Raw genomic sequence first — 27265 nt, 5'->3', positions numbered from 1 at the left:
ATTCACCATTCCATTCATAGCTATACTGTATAGGGAAAGGGGGCTGAAGAGACCAAGTCTAGTTCAGTGACTGCCCAGAAAACATAGGGTGGGAGATATTATACAACAGGGCCACAATGGATCATTGTGAGAAACATTTTCATGTGTAGTGAAGCCCTACAATAAAATGTCTTAGATGATGTTTTGCAAAGATAATTAGTAAGGATCAAATAGGATGTTCTTAATGTAGTCTGCCCCACCTTGTTTCATAATGGCGGTGATTTATTTCATCCTGTTCCCCGCAAGATATCTGTATGGGGCCTGCAAGTTCCACTTCCTTCCCGCCCCATCATACAACCTATTATTCACATCACATGAGGAATTATAATCAATCAGCTCAGATGTCTTGCGAAGGAGACTGGTAACAAGTAGTCTTTCTACACATTAGTGAGTTTTAAAACCTAACTTTTCACTAGGTGTGACTTTGCTACATTCCCCAAACTACAAAGTAATTTCTGCAAACAGAGCTGAAACCGACATGACAGCAAAGGGAATGGAAGGTCAAGATTTTAATTCTTCTTCCTGCTCTCAGCTTTCAAGATCAGAAGCTTTCCCTTGAGAGAAGCAATGTGGATTTCACAAAAAAATCTTGAGAAGTCTGGTCATATGACACAAAATAATAAAAAGCAGTGCCAGAAACTTGGCTGAGAACAGCGTCAGCAGAAAGCAAAAAGAAAGAAATAGGTCAAAAAGTAATAAAGTTAGGAAAAACTAATGTTGGTGTTTCTGCAGCTTTAAGTTTGCCTCCTTATGTGCATTTTGACAAGATAATCTATGGAAATATAATGTCAGAATGATACTTGTCACTTATAAAAATGCAAGTAATGCAAAACTCCAAATGTAGTTCTGGAATTTACACTAAGTTTCCTTGAGTCATGTACATTAGATAAAATCAACCTTATTCATGGATCTTTAGACACTCCTGAGTGCAAACCACTGCATTGCAAACATCTGTGTTTCAAAAATAACACAAGATGTGCCTTTTTAGAACATGGTGGTCCCATGACGGAATACAAATAGCCATAGGCCCAGTTCTGGGGAAAGTAGAAATTCTGATGATCTGATGCAAAATGAAAGAAAGCCATGCATGGCAAAGCACACAGTGTGAATGAACAGAACAGACAGATGACTGCGCAAGCGAAGACACTGGAAGAAGTGCAACACAAGGGTGGTTGCATCTCAACACCATCATACCCTTGGACTCTGCATTTATTTATTTTGGATGCTGATCACATTCTTTTTCCATGGTTAACATTGATTAAAATCCCAACTTCACCCACAGCTAGGCACAGAAAAGGCTGGTGGAGATCCTTCAACTATATGGACCATGAGTGGCCCTCCTGTAGTCTTTAAGCACAAAGCAGGGAAGAAATACAGTAATGTCTTTCTCCCCATTACTTTATCTCATTTCTTTTTAGTGGAAGTTGGCTATTCCCATATTAATTTTGTTAATTTTGGGTTAACACTCAGCAGCTAACTATATGTCGCATGCAAATATATACATATAACAGAGCCCCCAAACCTTGAAAAGCAACAGAACAACCACTTTAGGAGACAGAAAATTGGGGCAGAATAGTGATGTGCAGGGAAAGGGTTACATAGCCCATCTCTACTGCTATTTCTCAGCTCCAGTTTTCTCCCTTCCAAATCTGATTTTATTTTATTTTCTAGAGTACTAAGACTCTGTTACAAATGTTTGAATTCAACATACAATTAGCTCTATGTGATAATACATAACATAGCTTTTTTCACATGCTATTAATCTTTTTATTTTTCCTAATGAGGATGTGGAAGACTCAAATAAATCTCTATCCCATCATTAAGGCAAGTCACTCGCTCTCTATAACCTCCTTCATTTGGGTTTTTCTGAGGATGGCAGAGTATTGAAATCCACCCTGAGCCCTTGAATGGAGGGGAATGATTACCAAGACCTCATCATCCCAAAAAACTATCACAGAAAACTATTGTAGAACAAAATAGAAGTCCAGCAATAAGAGGAAAAAACTCACCCTTCTCATAATCATCCTCAGCTACTGCCTTCGCTTGAAGTCTTTGAAGCTTTCTTATTAAGGATCTTATCTGCATTAATTAAGAGACAATTAACAGTATTTCTATGAATCTTTATTTTATATTGAATTCAAATCTATATAACTGCATATATGATCATAACATTTTAAGTGTGTCAATTTTGGTACACTTAACTAGAAAATTTCTGAGGATACTTATGTCTTATAGATTTCAAAAGCAGGACAGAGCAGGCATTGAATGTCAGGGGTCTACCAGGAATCAGCGCAGAGCCCAGTGGAATGGTGCCAGAGCTCCTGGAGGATGTCAGTTCTGAGAGTCAGTTTGAAGGTGGTGTTGAGGCTCTCGCAGTGGAGAGGGGAGCGGAGGGTGCTGACAGCTCACAGGAGTGCTAGGGATGGTCAGAATTGTCGGACCAGAGTATGGTGGAAGGGGAGGCGTCGGAGGTCAGGGAGCCTACATTTTTGCTCTGACTTGTACATATGTATATAATAAAACTCTGTTTAAAAAAAAACAGCTACGGAGTTGGGAGCCTCTTACTCGTGAGAAGCCACTCTGCGCCCTTACATCGAGATATTAGAAGAGCATTTCACAAGCTGTCACATGAGACAGGTTTCATGTTTGACAATATCCATTCACATGCAAATCTGAAAGCACAAATACAGAACAAATTCTGAATTCCGTCTCCTGCTTTTCATGCTTGAGCCAAGAAATATGACGTCCAATTTTAAAATAAGCCTGAAACCATTAAGACTAAGCCAGGCATAGGCAACCTTGGCTCTCCAAATGTTTTGGAACTACAACTCCCATGATCCCTAGCTAACAGGGCCAGTGGTCAGGGATCATGGGAGTTGTAGTTCCAAAACATCTGGAGAGCCAAGGTTGCCTATGCCTGGACTAAGCAGAGAGCTAAGAACCAATAACCCAAGGGGAAATACCTCTGTGAAAGAGGATGGAAGTGGCATGGAGGGAGCTATGAGGAGCATAACCAGGGAAAACCTAATGGCAAATGAGGCTGTGTTGGTTGGCTGTTTATGTATTGCCAAAAAAGGGGGCAGGGAGGAAATACACTACCAAAAGAGAGGACACCATATTGAATAATATTTACCAGTATATGTTTAGAGGCAAATAATATGATAGAAATGGAAATACATCTCACCACAGCAGGAAAGACTGTGGCCTGGTGATCTGTGTGTCAGCTCAGGCTGCTTTCCCAGCTGCTACTTGCTGCTGGCAACTTCAATAACCCTTTAAAACTGGAGTTGGGCAGAAAGGGAGTAGGCAAGGTAGGAATTTTTGGAAGAGGAGAATGCGCACTAAGGAACTAAAGGACCAAGATGATGGAGGATGTACTACAGGGCATGATGGGGCTGAATTTTGCATGTTGATTAGAACTAGCCAACAACAGTTCCATAACCATATTTTCCGATCCACACTACAAATGCCACCAATAAGTGCAACAACTGCTTCTTATCTTGCACAACAAGCTGTGGATTTGATTTCAAATTCCTATAACACAAAACAGGAATGAGGAAAATGCTAACCTTTAATATACTTTGGTTGCCCAGCAAGCAGTCCTGTAGCACCGGCTCATATTTCTTCATCAGGGAATCCCAGCTGTGATCGCTAACAGTGTTACTACTTTCATAGCCTGAGGTCACAGAAGAACCAGCAGATGCTGCTTCCAAAGACTCAGTTGAACAGGAAAATGTAGCATTCGAATGTGAAAGTGTGTGTGATTCACAATCCTGCACTTTATCATCTTCTGTATTCTCCCTTGGGCACTTGTGGTCTTTGCTACACAGAGAGATGGATGAAGCCCACAGTTCTTTCCCCGAAATTCTTTGTCCCTCCCGTGCTACATGCAAATTAACGTTTTCTGCTCTTCCTGCCTTGCATGTTTGCCAAGCTTCTTTAGGCTCTCTAAGGTCTACTGGGCCTCCAATGTCATTTGTTTCACAAGCTGAATTTAGCGAGAGCTGTATGAAGCTAAAACTTGAATTAAAGTGATCCTGAGGACAGAAAGAGCTACAAGGCATGTCCTTGCTTTCAGATTCCTGGTTGTTCTTCTCTTCCTTCTGATCCAGAGCATGCATTCTTTCCTTCTCCTGGGTTCCACCAGCAAAAGCAGTCTCCTTCACAGAGTCAAGCAAATTAGTCTGCTGTGAGGATGAGCTGGATGCAGGCAACAGATCTCTTTTATAGATGGCAACCACAGGACAAACAGGTTGAATTAGATCTTCTGATTGCTGCACTCTGAAATCAGCCAGGGGTCTGAGACTGTCTGCTTTATTTCCAGCAGTAGGCGATCCCGTTGCCACATCTGAAGAAACCAAGGGGCCGTTTACACAAGCATTACAATGGAACAATCCCAACTCACTTTTGCATCGCCTCATCAGAAAGCAATTTTTAAATTCTCTGTAGTGTTTTCTGCCATTATGCTCAAGCCCATTGGGGCCGAAGGAGTCAGAAAGTTAGAAAGAGGCTGAAATCCTATCTGCTGCAGCACTTTTGTTCTCATGTATCCTGGCCTCTTCACCACCCTCTTTTTGTGAAAAGAGCCCGCAAGCAGTGAGCCATCCTGGACCTCTAAAATAAAGAAAATGACAAAAGGGTCACAACAATATTTTGCCTTGTAAGGAAACAGCTTCTGGAGAAAATTACTTCCCTGAAATATATACATAGGCTTAGCTTTTAGCAACTGAGAAGTAGAAACTAAGGTGCTGACATCTGGTATGTTATTACCCGTTAAAATTTCTATAACAGGTATAACACAAATCTCAATAGCCCATTTATTATTCCATCCATTCAAGTGGTTTGTGCCCACATTTCTCAACACATTCTCCAACTTTTCCCAGTTCTGTAATTTCACCACTTTTGTCAATCTATTTAAATGTGTGCACATTTGAAGTTGTACATTTGAAGTTGCTCACTATTTAGCAATGAACCTGGATTTTAGAGAGAACAATGCAGCTAGGTGAAGAACCAGCCAGACTGGTTTAAAGCTTGCAAGGTAGCACTCTTATTCTGACGACACCTCTCAGCCTAGAATCTAGAGATAACAAAAGTTTTTATGCAAAATGGTATATCTGAAATGTTTTATATAAAAATATAGACTTAAGAGACTGATATCAATCACTCTAACCATTTGGCTGACATATTTGTCTTATAAATCTTGGGATTATCCACATTATCTATTATGTGTATAGATCTGTATCTGAATGGAAAGGCACAGCCCTTGCATAAGAGAGCATGGATTTTGGATTTCATTCCATCCCTAGCTACAGGGACAATATGTACGTATATATGTCTAAGCATACATTATGACAGCCATTCAAAGTGATTGGCACATGGACAGCTAAACCCTAGTTTTCAACAGCATTTAACTAGAGCATTGAGTTTTAATTTCCCCAAATTTTATGTTTTAAATTGTTTTAATTGTGTTATTGTTTTAGTGTATTGCGAATTGCATTGGGGGGCCCAAAAACTGCCTATTAATGCACATATAAATAAAATCTTGCAGAGTACCCTTCTCCCCACCATGATCAGTAGAATGCCTGACAATGCTTGCTAGTTATTCTAACCCTGCACACATTATTAACTACACTCTTCCTTGTACTCCATTGACAAAGGCAAAGGCACACAGCCCTGGTGTGACGTTATGATGGATAACCCTCTTCCCCCACTCCTCCCACCCTTTTTGTTCATGTCTTTTGAAGGCTGCATGACAGTTGTTTTCTCTCCAACAGTCCCTCACGTTGAAAATTCAGCATTAAGATTCAGACTGCCTGCTGTTAATGTGAAGAATAATAGCACCTGGACATTTTCCTATTGTCTATTTCCAATTGTACCCAGTTGTACCAACCAGGTGGCGCTGTGGTTAAACCACTGAGCCTAGGGCTTGCTGATCAGAAAGTCGGCGGTTCGAATCCCTGTGACGGGGTGAGCTCTCGTTGCTTGGTCCCAGCTCCTGCCAACCTAGCAGTTCGAAAGCACATCAAAATGCAAGTAGATAAATAGGAACCGCTACAGCGGGAAGGTAAACGGCGTTTCCATGTGCTGCTCTGGTTTGCCAGAAGCGGCTTTGTCATGCTGGCCACATGACCTGGGAGCTATACGCCGGCTCCCTCGGCCAATAATGCGAGATGAGCGCGCAACCCCAGAGTCGGTCACGACTGGACCTAATGGTCAGGGGTCCCTTTACCTTTACCTTTATTTCCAATTGTAGGCTCCTTGGGGTATGGATCTGTCATATAAGTTCCTAGCAAAGCACAATGTACATAGATGGTACCATATCGCAGTGTGCTTTTGTTCCATTTACAATCACAGAAATTCCTCTGTGTGTCATAATCCAGCTGCATTTCACATTCAATCCCAATTTGCAACTTTAGCTTCAGACCTGTTTTCATGGCCTGCTTTTATTTTTCAAACATTAAACTTTTATAGTCTACATAAGTGCTTCCACACATTTTGAGCCTAGTATGGCTTTATGGATAAGTATATAGCTGTACTCCAGCACATAAGGAATATATAAACCAGTTTCTATCGAAGACCTTGCCACCATTTTTAGGGCAATACTTTCCCAAACCCTCTGAATATATGAAAAACAAAACTGTTGTGTTCTGAGAGAACCACTGGTTCAATTACCCCCATGTTGTACATTCCAACTGACAGTATCTCTCCAGGGTCCCAAATAAATGCCTTTTGCAAAAAAAAGAGCTTTGTCCATCTGAGATATTTCTGACATGTTTTTGCCCCTTTGAGGTCTTTCCAACTGGCCGATGACTTTGCCTTGGTCCTCAAGTCACTGCCAAATACTTCAAACCCCAATCAGAACCACTCAGACATAGGAGCAAACTCCTAGGGGCTGAGATCCCTTTGCCCCCCCCCATTAAAATATCTGAAGTGGCCAGCCCCCACCCAAAATTGATGGGCATTGCCATTCAAATACAGTAGTGTGTATGCCACAGCTTGTGATCAATTATGTGGAGTGGGGCTTACCTGCTCCCCCAATATTTTATTCAAGTTGGCACCCCTGCACTCAGATAGCTCCAAGCTGCCACACACTCATGCCCAGCCAGCCCCAATGCTCCCTAATTCCAGATCCACTGTCACACCAACTCACCCTTCTTTTCCCTGAAGCCCCCATTGAGTCCCTCCACAACTCCTCCCTCTAACTGTTGCAATTACCACCACAGAACCCAGCCTTGTGTTTACCTTGCCAGTCTGGACCCAACAACTAGGATGCCCCTATTTTCATCGGAGAAGTGTTGGAGGGTATGAACTGCGATAAACAGCAAGTGAGAGAATACACAAGAAAATACATGCTTTCTCCCATCTTTCTCCTCCCTCATAGTAGAACTATGGCAGGAAAGGACAGCCCGTTTGAATATGTGTTTGTTGCTTTTAAAGAGAATATACCTATCAGTTTTGCAGTTTTGCAAAGTCTTCAAATATACCTTCATAAGCCTTCAAGGATGGCACCACCCAGTGAAACAAAGGAGGCACTGAGCTACACCAAGTCATAAAATGAACTGATTAATATTTGTTTGTTTGTTTTTCAAATCTGCATCACCTTGCTGCACAAAGGTTACAAAGGCTGAAATACCACCTATTCATTTAAACACACCCACATACACAGAGTGCAAAAATTAAAAGCAATATATACCATTGCTGTGATATATCATTAAATGACAGCTTCTTATAAGACTGAAAAATCCTTTGCTGCTTTCAGTCCCCTTGAACATGTCTTTAAATGGTACACTACAGTAGAGAAGCGCATATTCAGAAAGCAGCGACACTGCACACTTTTGGAAACAGGAGGAACACCAGCTGGCAAGTGGCTTCCTGTTATTCACATTACTCTTAACTAGAGGAAAGATCCTTCTCATAAGTTTCCTATTCCCAGAAAATACCATCTGCTGCAAGTAGGCATGGTTTAACTTTAAGCAAACCACTTAAACTGTTTGGGTTAAAGAACATTTAACCTTGCTGATCAGAGTTCTAGTAGGAAACAATACAGGGAGTAGGTTTGCATCATTTCAGATGCAAACACTCCCCCCCCCCCACTCCATGGACTTCCAAAACTGTGGTTCGTGGACCACCAGTGATCTGTAAGCTTCAATGAGGTGGTCCACAATATATCTGTAAAAATGCAATGAAAAATCCTAATAGCAAATAGCACAGCACATTACAATTGCTATGCACAGGCAGAAAAAAATCACTAATGGCATACCAAGACTCTCAGCAATTTTCAAGCAGATTGAGGAAATTTTGGGAGAAACCACTGATCTACCCTGTAGGATTTTTTTATCCAGCTCAGATTCCAATGTTTCCACAGGGCGGATACGGCAAAATTGTACACCTAGTCTTCTGGAAGAAAGTACCAGAGAAGGCATAAACCGACACAGAACTAAAGGTTTGTTGTTTTTTTAATGCTTTATTGGTTTTAAAAACAAAACAAAACAAGTACAAAACAAAACAAAACACTATTGAACGATCAACAAAAGGCAATCCAAAATCAACACTCATTACAAAAAAAGAAAAGATTGAATTCACATGTCACGAATTCCGACATGAGTTCCAATCCCCACATTGTGGTTCCTAAATTACATTACAATTGCGCACTTAACGTTCTCTCTCATAGGTTGTTCAGTTGTGTTAATTTTGTAAAATTCTCTTATTTTATTCAGAAGTCAATCCAGGCCTGCCAAAGAATTTAGGTTATTACAATGTTCTTTTAGATATTCTCTGTAAATATTCCACTCTTTATTAAATATTTGATCTGTATGGTCTTGGAATATTGCTGTCAATCTTGCTAGCTCTGCATATTCTAACATTTTATTCAGGCAGTCTCATTTTGAGGAATTAGAATCTCCTTTCCATACCTTAGCAATCATAATTCTTGTTGCTGCTACTGCATACATAAAAAATTTCCTTACCCTTTTTGGAATTTCATTGCTCATTATACCTAATAGGAAGGCTTCAGGCTTCTTAGGGAAGGAACATTTAAACATTTTTTTAAGTTCATTATATATTGTTTCCCAAAATTCCCTGGGTTTTTTTTTGGGGGGGGGTTGCAGTTCTGCCTCCCTGCATCTCCAGAAGATGTTTAGCCTAGTTTTATACATTTTGGACAGTTTTACAGGTGTTAAGTACCATCTGTAGAGCATTTTCATGAAATTCTCTTTCAAATCACAGCAGGCAGTGAATTTCAGGTCCTCCCTCCACAACCTTTCCCATGATTCCATTGGATGTTGTAACCAAAATCTCTGGCCCATTGTACCCTAACAGATTTTACTTCTTCCTCCTTGACCTCCCAAAGAGAAGTCTGTACATTTTAGAGAGTGGCTTTTTTGTGTTTGTATTAGGTCTTTCTCAAGTCTTGAAATTTCTGTGGCGAAGCCTTTCTGTTTGTCCTTTTGGAATGTTTCATTTAGCTGGAAATATTGCAATCAGTCAAATGGGTCCAAATTTCTTCATTATTTTTTTAACCTTTATTTTCCTGAAGGAGCGTCTCCACCCCCATCATTCTGCCCGGACACCGAGGTCCAGCACCGAGGGCCTTCTGGCGGTTCCCTCGCTACGAGAAGCCAAGTTACAGGGAACCAGGCAGAGGGCCTTCTCAGTAGTGGCACCCACCCTGTGGAATGCCCTCCCACCAGAGGTCAAAGAGAACAACAATGACCAGACCTTTAGAAGGCATCTGAAGGAAGCCCTGTTTTGGGATGCTTTTAATGTTTGATGGATTTCTGTATTTTAGTATTTTGTTGGAAGCCACCCAGAGTGGCTGGGGGAACCTGGTCAGATGGGCGGGTTATAAATAATAAAGTATTATTATTTTCCCCTCCAATAGATCTGTTTAGTTGCCCAATTACTTCTCATGTTTTGTTTTGTTTTGTTTTAAACTGAGAATGCTTCTGTCGGTGAAAATCCACCATGGCGTTTTTTGTTCTAGGGACATTTTTCGTTCTAGTAAGTCCTTATATTTAGCCCACACCATATATAACGGTTTCCTAAGCACATGGTTCAGAAAGCCTTTGTGGACTTTAAGCTTCTCATATCCCAAATAGGCATGCCAGCCATATCTATTATTGAATCCATCTAGATCCAGCAAGTCAGTATTTTTTAACATCAGCCATTCCCGAATCCAAGAGAGACAAGCTGCCTAATGATACAGTTTTAATTAAGGTTCCGGATGTCCACATCAGTAATTTGAACCTTACTATTAATTATTAAAATATGTAGTAAAAAAAATTCAGCTTTTATACTGCAAGGAGCAACCAGGTCAAGGACTGGAAACACTCAATACTACTGTTTGAGCAACTGGCTGACCTGTATAGGGAGCCACCAGAACTGCAGTTTGGGTCATCTCCCTGGACAGTAAAATGATTGCAGATTCTGGCCACGCCGATCCAGGCTAACCATTGGGCTCCCATAGGCCAGACAAACTATAAAAGGCTTCATGTTTAGGCTGAGGCTTCCATGGGCAATAGCGGTCTTCCTGGCTCTCACCTGACTTATGGCTTTGCTCCTCACTCAGACCCCTGCTGTGACTCCTGGCTCTCAGTGCAAACTTAACAGCTGCTTATAAAATAATTTACTGTAGTTCAATTTTCAACTTTACACATGCTCCTCACATTAAGAAGACCCACCCTGTATGTGTATTTTTTTACATCACTTTGTACCGTATTTACTGCACATGTGTATGTCCAATAAAAACGGCTGGAAAGATTCCAGTCCTGTGCTCAATGAATTAGTCTGATTCACTGACAATGCTAAGCAGAAGATAGCTTGAAAATTTAGGACTCTAATTTACTTCAAAGTAAGCTCTGTTAGTAAGGACCCAGGTGGCTCTGTGGGTTAAACCACTGAGCCTAGGGCTTGCTGATCAGAAGGTCGGCGGTTCAAATCCCTGTGACGGGGTGAGCTCCCGTTGCTTGGTCCCAGCTCCTGCCAACCTAGCAGTTCGAAAGCACGTCAAAATGCAAGTAGACAAATAGGAACCGCTACAGCGGGAAGGTAAACGGCGTTTCCATGTGCTGCTCTGGTTTGCCAGAAGCGGCTTTGTCATGCTGGCCACATGACCTGGAAGCTATACGCCGGCTCCCTCGGCCAATAATGCGAGATGAGCGCGCAACCCCAGAGTCGGTCACGACTGGACCTAATGGTCAGGGGTCCCTTTACCTTTATCTAAGCTCTGTTAGGTTAAGTCAAACTTGCTGGAGTTACTTGTCTACGAAATGGTTTTTGTTGAAACTCAATATAGGGTTTTAACAATATTTTAACGGGTAGCATTACCTGGTAGAATGTGATGTCTTGCATGACTGTCACCTTTGAGGAACTATTTAATAAGTCACTCATGTCTCAAGCTATTGGCTGAAAGACAAATCTTTGGCCTCAACGCCACCTGCTTCTGTCAAAACACCTGGTGAGTGCTTCAGTATAAGACTCATCAGGCAGATAAAAGGCAGCACGACAACACGCCAACAGAGGCCAATTTAAGAAGCAAGCACAGTTTGAGTGTTCCAGCTGAACTATTTGAATTTTTAATTTCACCAGGGGAATATATTGCAAATTAAGTGTCTGACACACAGTCCATTTGGAATGAGAATTGAGTTTACTGAAATAGAAAGCAATCTTCTCCTAGCAACTCAGTAGTGATTGCCCATAATGAGAATGAGACAACAAACACTGAAGCTGCCATTTCAGGTCAATAAGTCAGATATGTCCAAAATTTGGCCATTCAATTTAAAAAAATCTGGATTGTGATTGATCTCTAGCTATCCCACTTATACCACTTTGGCTGTTCAATATATTTACTGCATATTCAAAACTACAATATGGTATAATGTAATCCACAGGATCACATAAGATCACATAGCAGAATCAGGACATGTTATCCAGATACTTAAAGAATGGAAGGAAGGCAGAGGAAGGAGCACGTACATTTGCAAAACCATTTAAGGTGCCCTAATTACTCTTTAAGATGCTTTCCCCCCCCCCCCCCACATGGCATAATTCACAGAAGGAATCTCCTACTGATTGGGCTCACAATCATGATACTAAAATAGTACTATACTGTAAGACATTATATCTCTCCCTATTACCTTCCCACCAAAGCTCAAAACATACAAACCCATCTTAAACATATTTAAAATGAAATTATTCCACTGTTAACTACTTGTTAGAGCTGGTTAGGGAAAATGATTTCAGGTTAAAGACAGAGACCAGCATAAAGTCGATGGAAAACTGACCCTAAAACACCCAGATACAGTTTTTAAAAATACATTAGATTACTTTGAACACATTCTCAAATCTGGAATGAGTAATCTTTTGGAAACTGTAAGAACCTGATAATATCACCTTTCAATATGTCATGTACCTAATTTTAAAAGTTCTATTTTTCTACTGGATTTTATTGAAAGCCAGTATTCTAATATTAATTTATACTGAAGGACAGGATATAAATTCACAGAATGAATAAACAATGAGAAAAAGCAATGAGATATTTTAAAGTTGCTAACAGCCGGTCGATTCCTAAGGCTGAAACCCTATACAGGAGGGGTGAGCCCCACCCACCCCACTTACATATGAAAAAAAAGTTCACCACAGCTAATCACAAACAACACGGGTGACGCTGTGGTTAAACCACTGAGCTTAGGGCTTGCCGATTAGAGGGTCGGTGGTTCGAATCCCCGTGACGGGATGAGCTCCCATTGCTCGGTCCCAGCTCCTGCCAACCTAGCAGTTCGAAAGCACGTCAAAGTGCAAGTAGATAAATAGGTACCGCTCCGGTGGGAAGGTAAACGCCGTTTCCGTGTGCTGCTTTGGTTCACCAGAAGCGGCTTTGTCATGCTGGCCACATGACCTGGAAGCTGTACGCCGGCTCCCTCGGCCAATAACGCGAGATGAGTGCCGCAACCCCAGAGTCGGTCACGACTGGACCTAATGGTCAGGGGTCACTTTACCTTTTATCACAAACAACCAACCACACCCTAGGCCAAACCCAACATCTCTTACCACCAAAGAAACACAAGCGAATAGTGAAGAGAACCTACACAAGCAACGCTGACACAAAACCCTACACATACATTAAGTAAAACAGAAACATCACCACCCGACTCCACCCCCACTCACCATGGCCCCCTCCACCTCTTTCCCACTTTTCTTCCTAATTTAACACTAATGCAGGCATAGGCAAACTTGGCCCTCCAGATGTTTTGGGACTACAACTCCCATCATACCTAGCTAACAGGACCAGTGGTCAAGGATAATGGGAATTGTAGTCCCAAAACATCTGGAGGGCCGAGTTTGCCTATGCCTGCACTAATGTCTCAACAAATGAAACTGATCTGTAGAAAATGTAACTTGAAAAAAGAGACACGGCACATACTTTTGTAAACCAAGAAATCTTTAATAAAAAACATGTTTTTTTAAAAAACATGAGGGGTGAGACACTTTTCTGGTGGCATCAGGGGCTGGGCTGAGAAAGTACTCAGAGGCAGCTGTGCCACTTTCAATGCCACCACCCATCCATTCTGCCCATCCCTATCTGTTCTCTGCTAGACTTTGGAAGGGCCCACTGGAAAGCCCCTTGCTCATAACTCTTTCAAACCATTTTTTTAAAAAAATCTGATCATTTTTATTCTGTTGTTTCAGCCACATTCATACACCTCTTGAAAAGTAACCTGGTTTAAAATTTAACCTGAATTTAAATACAGAGTAAGTACACTTCTCAAGAAACTGTCTATATGACCCTGAGTTAATGTTTGTGCTTTTCACCATGTAAATGAATTAACCAGGTGGAAAATTGCTTGACCTTTCAGATCAAGCATTATTAATATAACACAGTAGGTCATTATCTTATTTATTATTCTGCAAAAAATGAATTGACCCTGTCAACCAAACAGCATGGACATTCACTTTCCAAGTCATTGAAAAACATTGTTCTTTCTAGTTACTATCAGTGCTCTGAGCACCCTGCTAAAGAGCTCGGGCTTGTGACAAAGACTTCTGGTATCCCAGTGGAGTTTTAGATCTTTCCATTTGAACAAATAAAAACACAAAAAACCTCTTCTAAAGTCAAGAGGAGCTTCAAAAGCAGCTAATCATGCAGCATGGGTGCCGGCTGTTTGAGGAAGTACAACCCTAAAAGTCCCCTTGGACTCATGGAACTAGAGCATGATAATATTCTCTTGATCTTCACTTTGTCTAAAGTTATAAAGATGTTGAACAACAACAGGCCCAGGACAGAACCTCATGGCACCCTCCTTGACATTTTTTCCAGGCTGCTGAGAAACAATTTAGTGTGCACTCTTTGGGTTCAGCCAGCCAACCAGATATAAATCCTCCTAACAACAACCTCGTCCAGCCCACATTTTACCAGCTTGACACTGAAATAACAACTTACCAGTAAAAAAAAAAAAAGAATCCCTATACAAAAGTATGGAACTTCAAGAATCATTAAAGAGCAAAAGGAATCAAACAGCCTCAGAAACGACAAACCCAACACTTTTGTTTCTATTCCATGCAAGTTATTTGTGTACATCTGAATCATGCACAAAAAGGGGAAGCAGAAGCATTGCTGCATGCAATGTCATCAAAAGAGAGGAAGGTTTCCCCAAATTTGCAAAAGCGGTGGAGGGCATGAGCCAAATACAGCAACAAGCTGACAAAGCTAACAGAATTTGGCTGCATAAGCTATGACAAAAGCAAAGATTACAGGTAGGTAGCCGTGTTGGTCTGAGTCGAAGCAAAATAAAAAAAATTCCTTCAGTAGCACCTTAAAGACCAACTAAGTTTTTATTTCGGTATGAGCTTTCGTGTGCATGCACACTTCAGCTTAGATACCTACAATTCAATGTAGAATCAAAGTCTGTCATATTTATTAATCCTCCCTTGGAACCACTTTACACACTGAGGCTGCAATCCTAAAATCCTACTTACATGGCAGTAAGCCCCATCAAGCCCAATAGAGCATACTTATGCCTTGGATTGGGCTGTAAGTTTATAAACATATTGAAGTTTATAAAAGCTGTCCCCATATATTAAAACTACTCAAATTTCACTTGATCCGCAAAGTGCACTCAACATCTGGCCATACAAGTTTCGGGGATTTTCCTTCTGTTTGGTAAACACACATTGGCAATTTCTTTTTCTTCGCTAGTAAGTATTTATTCAGGATAAAATTGTATCAGCACTTATTTAAAAGTAAGCTCCCACTGAATTCAGTTGGATTTACTTCTAAGTAAGCATGCAGAGGATCAGACTGTTAATCACTCATTTAAATAAAATTCCTCAGCCAAGCAATATTTGGCTATGGAAGTGTCCAAAAGAACAAAGCATAATGTCATTTACTGAATCAGACATCTGATCGGGTGATGGCTATTTAATAAAGTATCTGTCCGACTTAAGGACTTCCTGGGCTTCTTCAGCTGAAGAAACAAAGAAGTCTATTGATACAAATCTTTTTTAAAAATTCCAGTGAAACAGTGTAGGCATTATATTGGAACTGAAAGCCTTTTGACTCTCTGGGGGACTATGAATAAAACTGAAAAGGGAACACCCAAAGGAGGCTTTAAAATGGGTTCCAAATACTTCACTATTTAAAGAATTCTTCTCTTGGCAAAGACGGTTCACATGACTACACGAAAACAAACAGGAAGATGTGTAAAAGCTCCTACAGTTTCTTGATGTTTTGAGAAGATATGAGTTAAGATTTGCTGCGACTGCATCAAAGTCTTCATGAATATTTGTACTGTATTTATTTTATTTTTTATTTTAAAAAATCATTATATTTTTCCATAATAGGTGTAACATGTATTCACGTTTCCCTTCTACACTCAAAATCCGAATATGCAATATATTTAAAACAGAAAATATGATCCAGACACAAATCCACTCAGAATAATCGTAAGGTTAGAATGCCCTCTGTAGGATTAAAACAGATGGTGAATTTCTTCAGATAAACTAGTTACAGTACCTCATACAGTGCAACAAGAAATACAGTAAAGGGAAAGTGCAGGTTGTTATATGCACATGCAGTCTGAAATACACAGCAATTTGTACAGTATCCTATGCAAGTTACTGAATATTTTGTTCACATAGTAGAATGTCCACATCGTCAGCCATCAGGCTAAATGTGCTGGGGGGTGGGATTAATGGAGGACCCTCTTTAATGTGAATGTGATAAGCAATTGATGCAGTAAAACAGTTTTCAGAACATTTGAATAGATTTCTAAATAATTCCCAAGAAATATCCATTCTACCTATTCTGTTTCTCAAATCAGTAAACTCAAGTAAACAAAAGTTTACTTTAAAGATGGATGAAAGCCAATTCTATAAAATGTCTATCAGCAAAACACAAATTTTAGGAGCAATCTCCACTTCTTAGTCACTTAGCTTTACAGCCATTCAGAAACAAGCTTAATAAAAACAATTGTAAGATATTACACCACCACCCCACACACACACACCCAAAAAGCTAATGCAATTCTAGGCTGCATCAATAGAAGTATAGTGTCCACTACAAGGGAAATAACAGTAATGCTATATTCTGTCATGGTCGGACCCCACCTGGAATACTATGTCCAGTTCTGGGCTCCACAGTTTAAGAAGGATGTTGACAAGATGGAAGGTGTGAAGAGGATGGTAACCAAGATGATAAGGGGGCTGGAAACCAAGCCTTATGAGGTATGGTTGGGGGAATTGGGTATACTTAGACCAGAGAAGACTGAGTGGTGATAATGATTGTTGTTGTTTAGTCATGTCCGACTCTTCGTGACCCCATGGACCAGAGCATGCCAGGCACTCCTGTCTTCCACTGCCTCCCGCAGCTTGGTCAAACTCATGTTCGTAGCTTCGAGAACACTGTCCAACCATCTCGTCCTCTGTTGTCCCCCTCTCCTTCTGCCCTCCATCTTTCTCAACATCAGGGTCTTTTCCAGGGAGTCTTCTCTTCTCATCAGGGGCGTCGCTAGCCTTCTGGCTACCCGGGGCAGCAAACCAGAAAGCACCCCCCAGGGGGCGGGGCGTCCGTCGCACGCATGCATCACACGTTGTGACGCACGAGTCGCACTATGGGGCGGGTTGCCGCTGCCGCTCCAGCACCCGGATCCCGATCCTAGAGCGGCGCAACCTTTACGGGGGGCACACCCAAAGGCCAGGCCCAGCCCCCAGCAGGCTCTGCAACGCTTAGCCCCGCCCGTCACTGTTGAGTAGCATGTGAAGCAGCCAACGGAGCCTGGGAGGGGCGAGGCTCCGTTGGCTGCTTTACATGCCACTCAACAGTGACGGGCGGGTCTAAGCATCGCAGAACCTGCTGGGGGCTGGGCCTGGCCTGGGGAAGCGGCATGCCATAAAAGGACATACAGCTTCCCCAGCCCAGGCCCAGCCTTCAGCAGGCGCCTCTGATGGCGGCCCCAAGTGGCGGTGCCCAGGGCGGCCCGCCCCGCCCCCGCTCCCCGCTTGCTCCGCCCCTGCTTCTCATGAGGTGGCCAAAGTGTTGGAGCCTCAGCTTCAGGATCTGTCCTTCCAGTGAGCACTCAGGGCTGATTTCCTTGTGATAATGATAGCCATCTTCAAATAACTTAAGGGCTGTCATATAGAATATGGATCAAGTTTGTTTTCTGCTGCTCCAGAGGGTAGGACCCAAACCAACTGATTCAAAGTACAAAAAAATAGATTCTGACTAAACATCGGCCCAGCATACCTGAAGGAGCGTCTATACCCCAACGTCAACCCAGACACTGAGGTCTAGCGCCAAGGGCCTTCTGGCGGTTCCCTCAGTGAGAGAAGCGAAGTTACAGGGAACCAGGCAGAGGGCCTTCTCAGTAGTGGCGCCCATCTGTGGAACGCCCTCCCATCAGATGTCAAAGAAATAAACAATTATCTGACATTTATAAGACATCTGAAGGCAGCCCTATTTAGGGAAGTTTTTAATGACTGGTGTTTTAATGTATTTTTAATCTTTTGTTGGAAGCTGCCCAGAGTGGCTGGGGAAACCCAGTCAGATGGGCGGGGTAGAAATAAAAATTTATTTACTTTATTTATTTATTATTTATTTTTAAAGTTGTTCAACAGTGGAAAGGACTACCTTGGAAGGTAGTAGACTCTCCTTTGCTTGGGTTTTCTTAAACAGAGGTTGAATGCCCATCTGCCAGGGATTCTTTAGTTTCCTGCTTTGCAGGGGACTGGACTAGATGGCCCTTGGGGCACCTTCCAATTCTAAGATTGTGGAAGAGGGCTGTATTTTTTAAGGTACTCTTTACATAGAAAATGTAAGTGGTCGAAGTATCACATAATCCACCAGCAAAAAAAGCAGAAGAGGAAATTAAATGCACTTCTCTAATTCATGTGAAGAAGTTTGGAAGAGAACTAATAGGAAGGAAATTATTTTAGTGTGGACATTGGGGTATCACTGTACTACATGACCACAAAAAAACACAGAGGCTGGCTAAAGCAGACTAGTTTCAATGCACTTAAACATTCTTCACTCTGTGCTGGGAAAACAGCCCTTGTCTTGTTTGAGAAAATATTTTGCAACTATTTCAATACAGAAATGATTGTACAACTTTTATGTGTGAGAGAACACATGCAGTCACATTTCCATGCATTTAGCAATCTATGGATTAACAGAGGTACAAATTATCATGTGAAAAGGACATATACAAAACTTCAGAAAAGTCCACTAGGTATTACAGCTATCAAAAATGAGCAGCTTGTAATTCAGAGAAACAACAGAAACATTTAAGGAGCAGGAATGTATCAGTCCACAAAAGCCTATGCTGTAATAAATTTGTTAAATCTTTAAGTTGCCACAGCAGACTGAAATTCATTGTATATGCCTGAAATCATTTTCAGAAAAATATCATTGAATTTGGTAGGCAGTATATTATCTATTGGTTGATATGCATATTATTTGAATGTACTGACCTCTTCCAGTCTGAAACAAGAGGATATACAATGTGCTAACAATCTAGATTTTAATCAAGAGTCAGAGCTAGCTACATGAAAAATGCAAACAAAAGCTGTTCTGCCTTGCTTGGTGATCTCAAAAGAAATATGATAGGGATAGCTGAGTAGGCCTCTAAGATATCTGGGAAGATCACTTCCACAAAATTTCTCTTCTAAACTTTCCAAAGCAGTATTCATACTAGCAGGAGTGCCAGCTTGACCCCGCAACTGTGGGTGTCATGCAGCATGCATGGCCCTGGTTCTGAAATTTGTGGGTGCCCGACCACTTCACAAGGAATTTTGTGGGTGCTTGTGCACCCAGGGCCCCAAGGAGTTGGCACCTATGCATACTAGTAGTGTGCAGTTTGAAGGTTCTAAGTCAGATATCTTTCCAGCTAAAAGTAGAGTCAAACAAAGCAATAACAGTGTGTCAATTCTTGTGGGTATTTCTTCGCCCGCCCCCCCACTGTGTTCCAGAGCTACACTTTGGATGACACAGCAAGGATCAATTTGAACCCCAAGTCATATGGCAAAGGCATACAAACCTGCTCACCTGAACCACAATGATGAGGCACAATGATTCCACAATTGCTGGCTGCAAATGATGCCACACTCTTCATCCCAAACAGTGTCTGAGCAGTATGCGCACATTTTCTTCTGCAATGCAAAGAGGGATGCTTCAGAGGGACGCAACTGAGATTGGGAAACTAGTGCAGGGGGTGAAGGGTTAAATATCATTTTCCCAGCACTACAGCCCCAATCTAAACCAGTCTCATGATTCATTTTAACCCACCCCCCCAATATATATATATATATATATATATATATATATATATAGGAGATTGGATCATGGTTGGCCACGCTTGGTTTGCCACCTTAATTAATTTAGTTTGATCCTCAGGGACATACAATCCATGACCCAGATCTCCCACTTTTTTTTGTATTTGAAGATCAGTGAAGTGGCTTTGGAGAGAAATATTTAACTGTTTCCTCCTCCCCACCCCCAAGCTGCTCCACCTCTGTAACTCTCAGCCCTTGCAAAACTGAAGTTGGATTTCAAGGTGGAACAGACAGTATTTACAAGATGCTTTTCTACATACTGTGTTTGTAGTACTCTGAGGAACAGCAGTGAGATGTAGACCCCTCTAGGTTGTCAAAAGAAGAAATTTAATGACAATTTATGTTGCAACACTTGAACTTTGGAACTCCATGCCTGTTGACATTAAGCAGGTGCCATCACTATACTCTCTTAAGACACCTGCTGAAAAGTGTTCTGTTTCATGTCTGTCCAGGCACATGTTTTCGGTATATCAGCATTTAAAATTGTTTTACATGTTTTATTGTGTTCAACAGTTTTTTATGTTTTTAAATATAGATTTTCATTTTTAATTGTTTTTTAAATCACATTAAGTGTTTACTGCTCTGGGCACCTTTGGGAGGAAGTGTGGGCTATTAAATAAACAAATCCTTATCTATTTTTTGTTACCGTAGTTTGTTTTCTTGGTTGGAGATGGGACTGGGGAAGTTGCAAGATACAGTTATCAAAGATATGATCAGATAAATCTTGCCCACCAATCCATCTTCAATCTAGCTTCTTCAGTCTTCTGAGAGTTGGCTGCACTTGCTTATCTAGATTATTATTTGTTACAATAACTAAAAGAGGAGATTCCAGCATCATGACCTGTAAATTCCTTATGTGGCAACAGGTCCAATAAGGGAAAGTTAGAAGAATGTCTTCAAACTTTAGACTTTCAGCTGATTGCTACCATAGAAACAGGAACAGATGAAAAGATATAGATATATATCAACAACCCTAAATAACCAGGACTGTAATCATTCCACAATTAATGAATTAATATTAAACTGGTACTTTTACAAGTGCCACAAAATTTCACACTTTTAAGGGATTGATATTTTAGACTGGCAACTCCTGAATTCTGGAACTTCCTACCAGTTGACATTAGGCAGATGCCCTATCTATACACTTTTTGATGCCTGCACAAAAACTTTGTCAAAACTTTGTCAATACTGTATGCATTTTCATCTGTAACTTTCGCTTATAATGACCTCGTTTTTAACTTGGGACCTCTACGAATAATTTTAATGCATTCCTTGGAAACTGCTTAGTGGTCCTATTTAAAGTTAAGCAAGATAAACAAATCCTATTAAATTTGCAAATACAGGTCACCTTGATATTCTGGAAACACTGACAGTCTTTACTCAGACTTTTGTTATTTTAACCCATGTGCAACAACTGGACTCATTCTAGGTGCCTATTTTATAGTTTTGTTTTCCATCTTGTTGCTGTTAATACTTCTGTTTTATACACGCTGTAAAATGAAATGAAATAAACCAAGGAGGAGGAGGAGACAGATCATAATGACACAGTATATGGCAGAGATGGGGAAACTGCAGCCTACAGATGTTGCTACACTCCAACTCCTTGCTGGCTGGGGCTGATGGGGGCTGTAGTCCAAGAGCCCCTGGAGAGCCCCAGGGCCCCTAACCCCGGTATAGGGTGCAGTACAATAACTTTTTTTTTACAATACAGTAACTTCCCTTCGTCGGATTCCCACCACCACCACCCCCGCCCCATTTTTCTCTGCAGGGCTCCTATGTCTCTAACCGTTGGAAGTTGACAAGAAGTTGGACCTTCCCAACTACTGCCTCTCTAGCCAAGGCGGCAACTTGTTGGAGGCCCAGGAGCCCTGGCGAGGGAGGACACGGACCGGCAGTCCCCCTTTTATCTTCTTCTTCGCCTGCTGCTGCCGGGCTGCCCGAGTGCCACCTCTAGGGGCAACGGAGATAGGAAGGGGAAAGCAGCACTGAAACTTCTCCCGAGGGAGCAAAGCCTCCCCCCTTGCTTCCCGTCGCCTGCCGCTCCCAAGGCTCCAGGGGGGTGGGGGGGCGGCGCTTTCCCGCTCTCTCCCATTAGAGAAGCGGCTCCGCCTGAGGAGAAAAATCCCGCTTCTTTTCTTCCCACGCCGCCGCCTTGCGTGGAGCTGAGGCGAGGAGGAACTCCGGCGTCCCCGCCGCCCCTTCAGCCCGAGAAGCGCCCAATCCTCACCGGCCTTCGGCTCCCAGCTCTCAGGGGCCCGACGCCTTAAGTCTCCTGAGGGGCCGCCGCCGCCGCTCCACATCCTCCTCCTCCGAGGCTGCCGTTCGTGGGCCGCCTCGGCCGCAGCCCCTTCCCCGCCCCTTCGGCGGCGACTCGCATCCGCTGGAGCAGGCGGGAGCCAAGGGCTGACTGAGGCCGCCCCCAGGCCGCTCCTCCCGGGTGGAGGAGAGAGAGCTCGCTGGGTTGCCAGCGCTCCCGGGACTTCTGGGCTCCGCCATGCTCGGACTCCCGCTCTTCTCCTTCCTTGGCTTTTGTGTGCCTTTTATCCAACGCAGGACGGCGAGGGAAGCTTTTCCTCTACCCTGCGTCGTTTTGTTAGAGGCGGCTCCACCTGTTGAGCCTCTGCCTGTCGCGCAGCTGTCGCACAGAAGCCCTAATGGTCGAAATCTCGCTCTGTTTCCCTTTGCATGCCTCAGCCAGTGCCAGATTTACATATACAGGCTAAACAAGCTGTGTAGTTTAGGGCCTCCCTCTCTTGGGCCCCCCCCAAAAAAAATAAAGGATAGAAAACCTGGATGTACATTTCCAAAATATAAGATAATAAACAAATAAAATAAAACCTACATACAGCAACAGTGTTTTGTGTTGTCTAGGCTCCTAGACAACACAAAAGAAGGGGACGACAGAGGACGAGATGGCTGGACAGTGTTCTCGAAGCTACGAACATGAGTTTGACCAAACTGCGGGAGGCAGTGCAAGACAGGAGTGCCTGGCGTGCTCTGGTCCATGGGGTCACGAAGAGTCGGACACGACTAAACAACAACAACAAGGCTCCTATGATGGAAGTAATGGCCTGCCTGCTAGCCTGCTCCCTACAATATCACTGGTTTGCTCATTTCTATATATAGGAATTTTGCATGGACTGGTTGCATGGCAACATGTGCCATGCTTTAGATACCTATTAGGCTTTAGATACCTATTAGGTCCATAAATTACCATATAGCATATATTCATTACCATATAGCATATATTCATTACCATATAGCATATATTCAACAAAAAAGAGAATTTGTTGTTCTTCCTGTTAAGCTACACACACACAGTTACTACCATCAGACTAAGTAGGCCCATGACATAATAAGCCAAAAGTAAAATGGCAAGGCAAGAGGTCTTTGATGTTTTGGGAATAAAGTTCTGTTACTCTGACATTATGTAGCTTCCCCATATATTACAGAGCTTTTGTTGTCAAATAACTCTTCCCAGTAAAATGTTGTTCCAGCTATGTTGCTGCTTAGAAAATTTATTCGACTGTGGTCAAGGTTGCTCCCTTAAAACAGGAAGGGTTTGCTGTTTGCCTTTCCAATACAGTGACAAGAGTTCACCATCGACTAATTGTGCAGTTTGATATACCGTGTTTCTCCTAAAATAAGACACGTCTTATATTTATTTTTCCTCCAAAAAAACACACCACAGCTTATTTTCGGGGGATGTCTTATTTTTTCGAGTGGGAGCTGGCAACAGCATGCTGCGCCGAGCCCCAACCCGGTGAGAGCCGGCAGCAGCGCACCGCACGGGACCCGTTGAGAGCCGGGGAGCAGAAAATAAAAATGGCAAGGCTGCCCTTGTAACAAAGCAAAATAATTATACTGCGGAGCTGCGGAGCTCAGCGGGGTTCCGGCCCTCCCATTTGCGTGCTGCTGGGGAGCAGAAGAAACGCCGTGATCCAAGGATCCAAACGCGTCAGCGGAGCAGGAAACAGCTCCTGTGAGAGAAGCGGCGGCGGAGGGACCTCTCAGCTGATCGGGCGCCTCTTCGGCACCGCTGCAGCACTCAGGGCGCTCGCCCCCAGTCGCCCACGCAGATCCCGGGCTCCACCTGCAGCTGCAGCTGCCTCTCACCAGGCTCTTCATGCTGCGCTGTGCTCCCCGAAGCGGCTCCCACCCCCGCAAAACACAGTGAGGCGGCCGCGGGGGAAGTGCCGAGAGCGCCCAGGAGCGCGGCTGCAGCGACGGTCATCCCAGGGGCTGCGGAGGTGGCTGTGGGCACGTGCCAAGCCCCAAAGCACAGCGGCTGAGACGGCCACTGAGAGTGTCATGAAAAGAAGAAGGTCGCCAGCAAGTGCGCTGTTGCCTCTTGCCGGCTCTTCCGAAGGCGCTTAAATGCCTTCCTTTCCTTGCCAGACCTGCTCCCCCACCACGGCTTATTTTTGGGGTATGTCTTATATTTAATCAACTTGTGAAAAGCCTGCCATGTCTTATTTTGTAGGCCCGTCTTATTTTAGGAGAAACACTGTATCTCCAGCATGGATCCCTGGAGATCTTGTTCCATTTCATTAAGTGTTGATAATATTGTTCAGCCCAAGGACCACAATCCCTTCCGAGTAACCTTCCAGGTCATGTGTTGGCGTGAGCGCAGCCAGAGGCAAAAGTGGGGGTGGGGTAACAAATACAAATTTACTTTTATACAGGAGGCTAGCTTCTACAGACACCTCTCTTTGTCCTCCATCAAGGCAAGAGGCATTGTCAGGTTTTGCAGTTCTATAGTTAGAACTGCTATGAGAAGCAAACTGCTGGGCAGTACTGGCTGAACTGAAATGAGGAACCAAATTTAAACTTTATTTGCATGCAAGTTGGTGGGAGAGAGAGAACTGAATCAAGTCTCTTCTGCCTGCAGAGCTGCAGGCTTAACAACCCTCCATTTATTTATGAAGGGTCTTTATAGGGGACCATTCACCCTGAGTCAAGCAGGTGACAATTGAGCAATGACTGAACTGTACTATATTATTTTTATTTCTGTGACTGTTTAAAAAAATCCTCAGGCAGGCTGAAGTAGAACATATTAAAGCAGCAAAGGATACAGTCCACAAGATGTCACTGTAGGACTACATCAACCAGTAATACTATAAACCTAGCTCATGTTCATCTCTGCAGGAGTCAGTTTCTATGTTCCAGCATGTAGGACCACCCAAACATTTGTATTTTTTTTAATGTATCTTACATTTAATTGTATTAATTTATTTTGTTCTACACTTGCTGTGCACCTTGATGTTTACTGTATATAACAGCACAGGATACATTTTTTATAAAATAAAAAATAAATTTATATACGTGAAAGGCTGATAATCCCAGAAGTAATTTAGCAACACATCACTTCCTATATAAGCCCCTTCAATGTAATATTTGTAGATATGAAAATAACTTCCAGGTGTACCATCATTAGTATTTATTTATTTATTTATTTAAGTAGCTCTAGGTAGCCAATATCTGTGATGCAAATAACATTACTCTAGTTATGTACCGTATTATAACTTTAGCTGTTGAAAACTAAAGTGCTATAGTAATGCTACAATATATGTGTTACTCACTTCAGGAAATTCACTGATAGCACCTAAACTAAGTGAGCACCATCTCTCTTAGCAGAACATCTGTTTTAACTATGCCTCCTTTTTGGCCCAATACCAAGCATATGACCGACACCAGGCTAAGAAATGGGCATCCTGCCATTGATTGTTTAGTGGATGTCAATTTCCCAAATATTCACAGTAGTCATGCAAATGCACTTAACTTTTTGTAGCTTTATTTGGAAGGTCAATCATGAGGTGCTGATGAGCCATGACTTGACTTCCCATCTCTTTATTTTTGTTTTAAAATACTACATTCAGAGGACCCTCCAAACTGGATCAGGACAGCAGTGCAGGGGAATTTCATCCTTTCTCCTTACTCCTTGTACTTCTCTATGTAAATTCTACACTCATCTTGTTTGTTTCCTTTTTTTCTCTGTGTTGCCTCACTGGAGAAATCTTAGATACTTAAAGAGTACTGGGCCCTAAGCTGTCTCCAGCCAGTTTTAAATGCAGATGCAAGAGTGGCCAACAAACCAAATAGTTATCAGATCAAACAAAACAAGTTTCTCTTTAAATGCCATCTCAAACTGAAACCTCTTTGTGAATGTAACACTACGTTGTCACACTTCCCAGGAAAAGCAAACTGCAAATAAGATAACTCCTGTGATCTTGGAAACAAGCTGAAGCCATGAGTGCTCAGAGTAACTCTTGAGGCTATAAACTCAAAACAGATACCTGAGTGTTATTTGTTTTATTTTTCAGCAGTAAAGTTGCACTATGGCAAATGTCACAGCAAACTATTCCCTTGATTAAAGGCTTGAATGATGTAAACACACACACGAGGATTAACCATATTGCCATAGATAAATGGGTGGTAAATGGCTAACATTCTTTACCAGAAGGTTATTTTCATTAGTTTACTAGCTGTACCCGGCCATACATTGCTGTGGCTTAGTCTGTTAAATAGAAAAAAAAAATGTTTAATTTCACAATGGTTGTGGGTATGTACAATATTTTTTGTTGTTCCATTGTCTGTGGAGATATAGGGATTGTCTGGTTTGCCGACTCTAGAACATGCAACATAGAATTGTCCATGTGAGAAGTAATCCGTGTCTAGATGTAAACCATACAATTCCAAAGATTGGCCCTGAGATTTGTTGATAGATAAGACACACAGACCAGGCTTCCATTGAAAGCAGAGTGCCCCCCCTCCCCCCACCTTCAGTGTCCCCCTTCATTTTGCAGACTCCCCCAACCACACGTGCTCTGGAAAATCCCCCCACACCACCCACCCCCCAAAATAAATTGCAGGGAAACCCCTCCCCATTCATCCTCCCTTAAGGCCACACCCCTCAACTCAGTGCCCCGTCCCCCCAACCACATCACAACACTCTCTGATCCCCACCGTGACATCATCTTCCTCCCACGTGACATCATCCGCCACCCCGACCCCCCCTCCCTCGCATACCCCATGGGCATCTTGGGGAGGGCCTGGCTGCTTCCCCCGGAGGGTCCCAGCGGGCAAGGGGGCAGGCGGCCCAGCTGCAGCTGCTTCTCCAAGGCAGACATGGCAAGGCGGCGGCGGCGAAGGGGCAGGATCCGGGGGGCCCACCCTCCCAGAAGGAGCTGCCGCTCCCAGCAGCCTCTGCCCGCTCACGCTGGAAGGACGCCACCCCACGTCCCAAAGCATCCTGGGAGTAAAATATTTAGTATAGCATGCGTTGCTTTGATGTCCAACAGATGACACTGTTTTTCGAATAAAGCATGTGTTTACCTGTCACAGGTGTGACCTCTATATAATATAAAATATATAATATAAACAGTTTATATACTATAAAATATAA

The 27265-nt window shown here is 42.7% G+C and overlaps 1 protein-coding gene across 1 annotated transcript in view; it reads right to left on the bottom strand.

Annotated features, from left to right (window-relative positions):
- The window catches only part of DISC1 (DISC1 scaffold protein), a 142444-nt gene extending 120237 nt beyond the window's left edge, over positions 1-22207 (bottom strand). The window contains 5 exon segments of the mRNA XM_060272850.1: positions 2049-2118; positions 3609-4535; positions 4538-4653; positions 19574-19677; positions 22088-22207. Of these exon segments, the coding sequence (XP_060128833.1) occupies positions 2049-2118; positions 3609-4535; positions 4538-4653; positions 19574-19640 (1180 nt within the window). The 5' untranslated portion in view covers positions 19641-19677; positions 22088-22207.
- Between the last annotated feature and the right edge of the window lie 5058 nt (positions 22208-27265).

This window comes from Zootoca vivipara, chromosome 3 (assembly GCF_963506605.1).
Source record: "Zootoca vivipara chromosome 3, rZooViv1.1, whole genome shotgun sequence".
NCBI classification, from domain to species: domain Eukaryota; kingdom Metazoa; phylum Chordata; class Lepidosauria; order Squamata; family Lacertidae; genus Zootoca; species Zootoca vivipara.
This window is presented reverse-complemented; position numbering and strand designations above follow the sequence as displayed.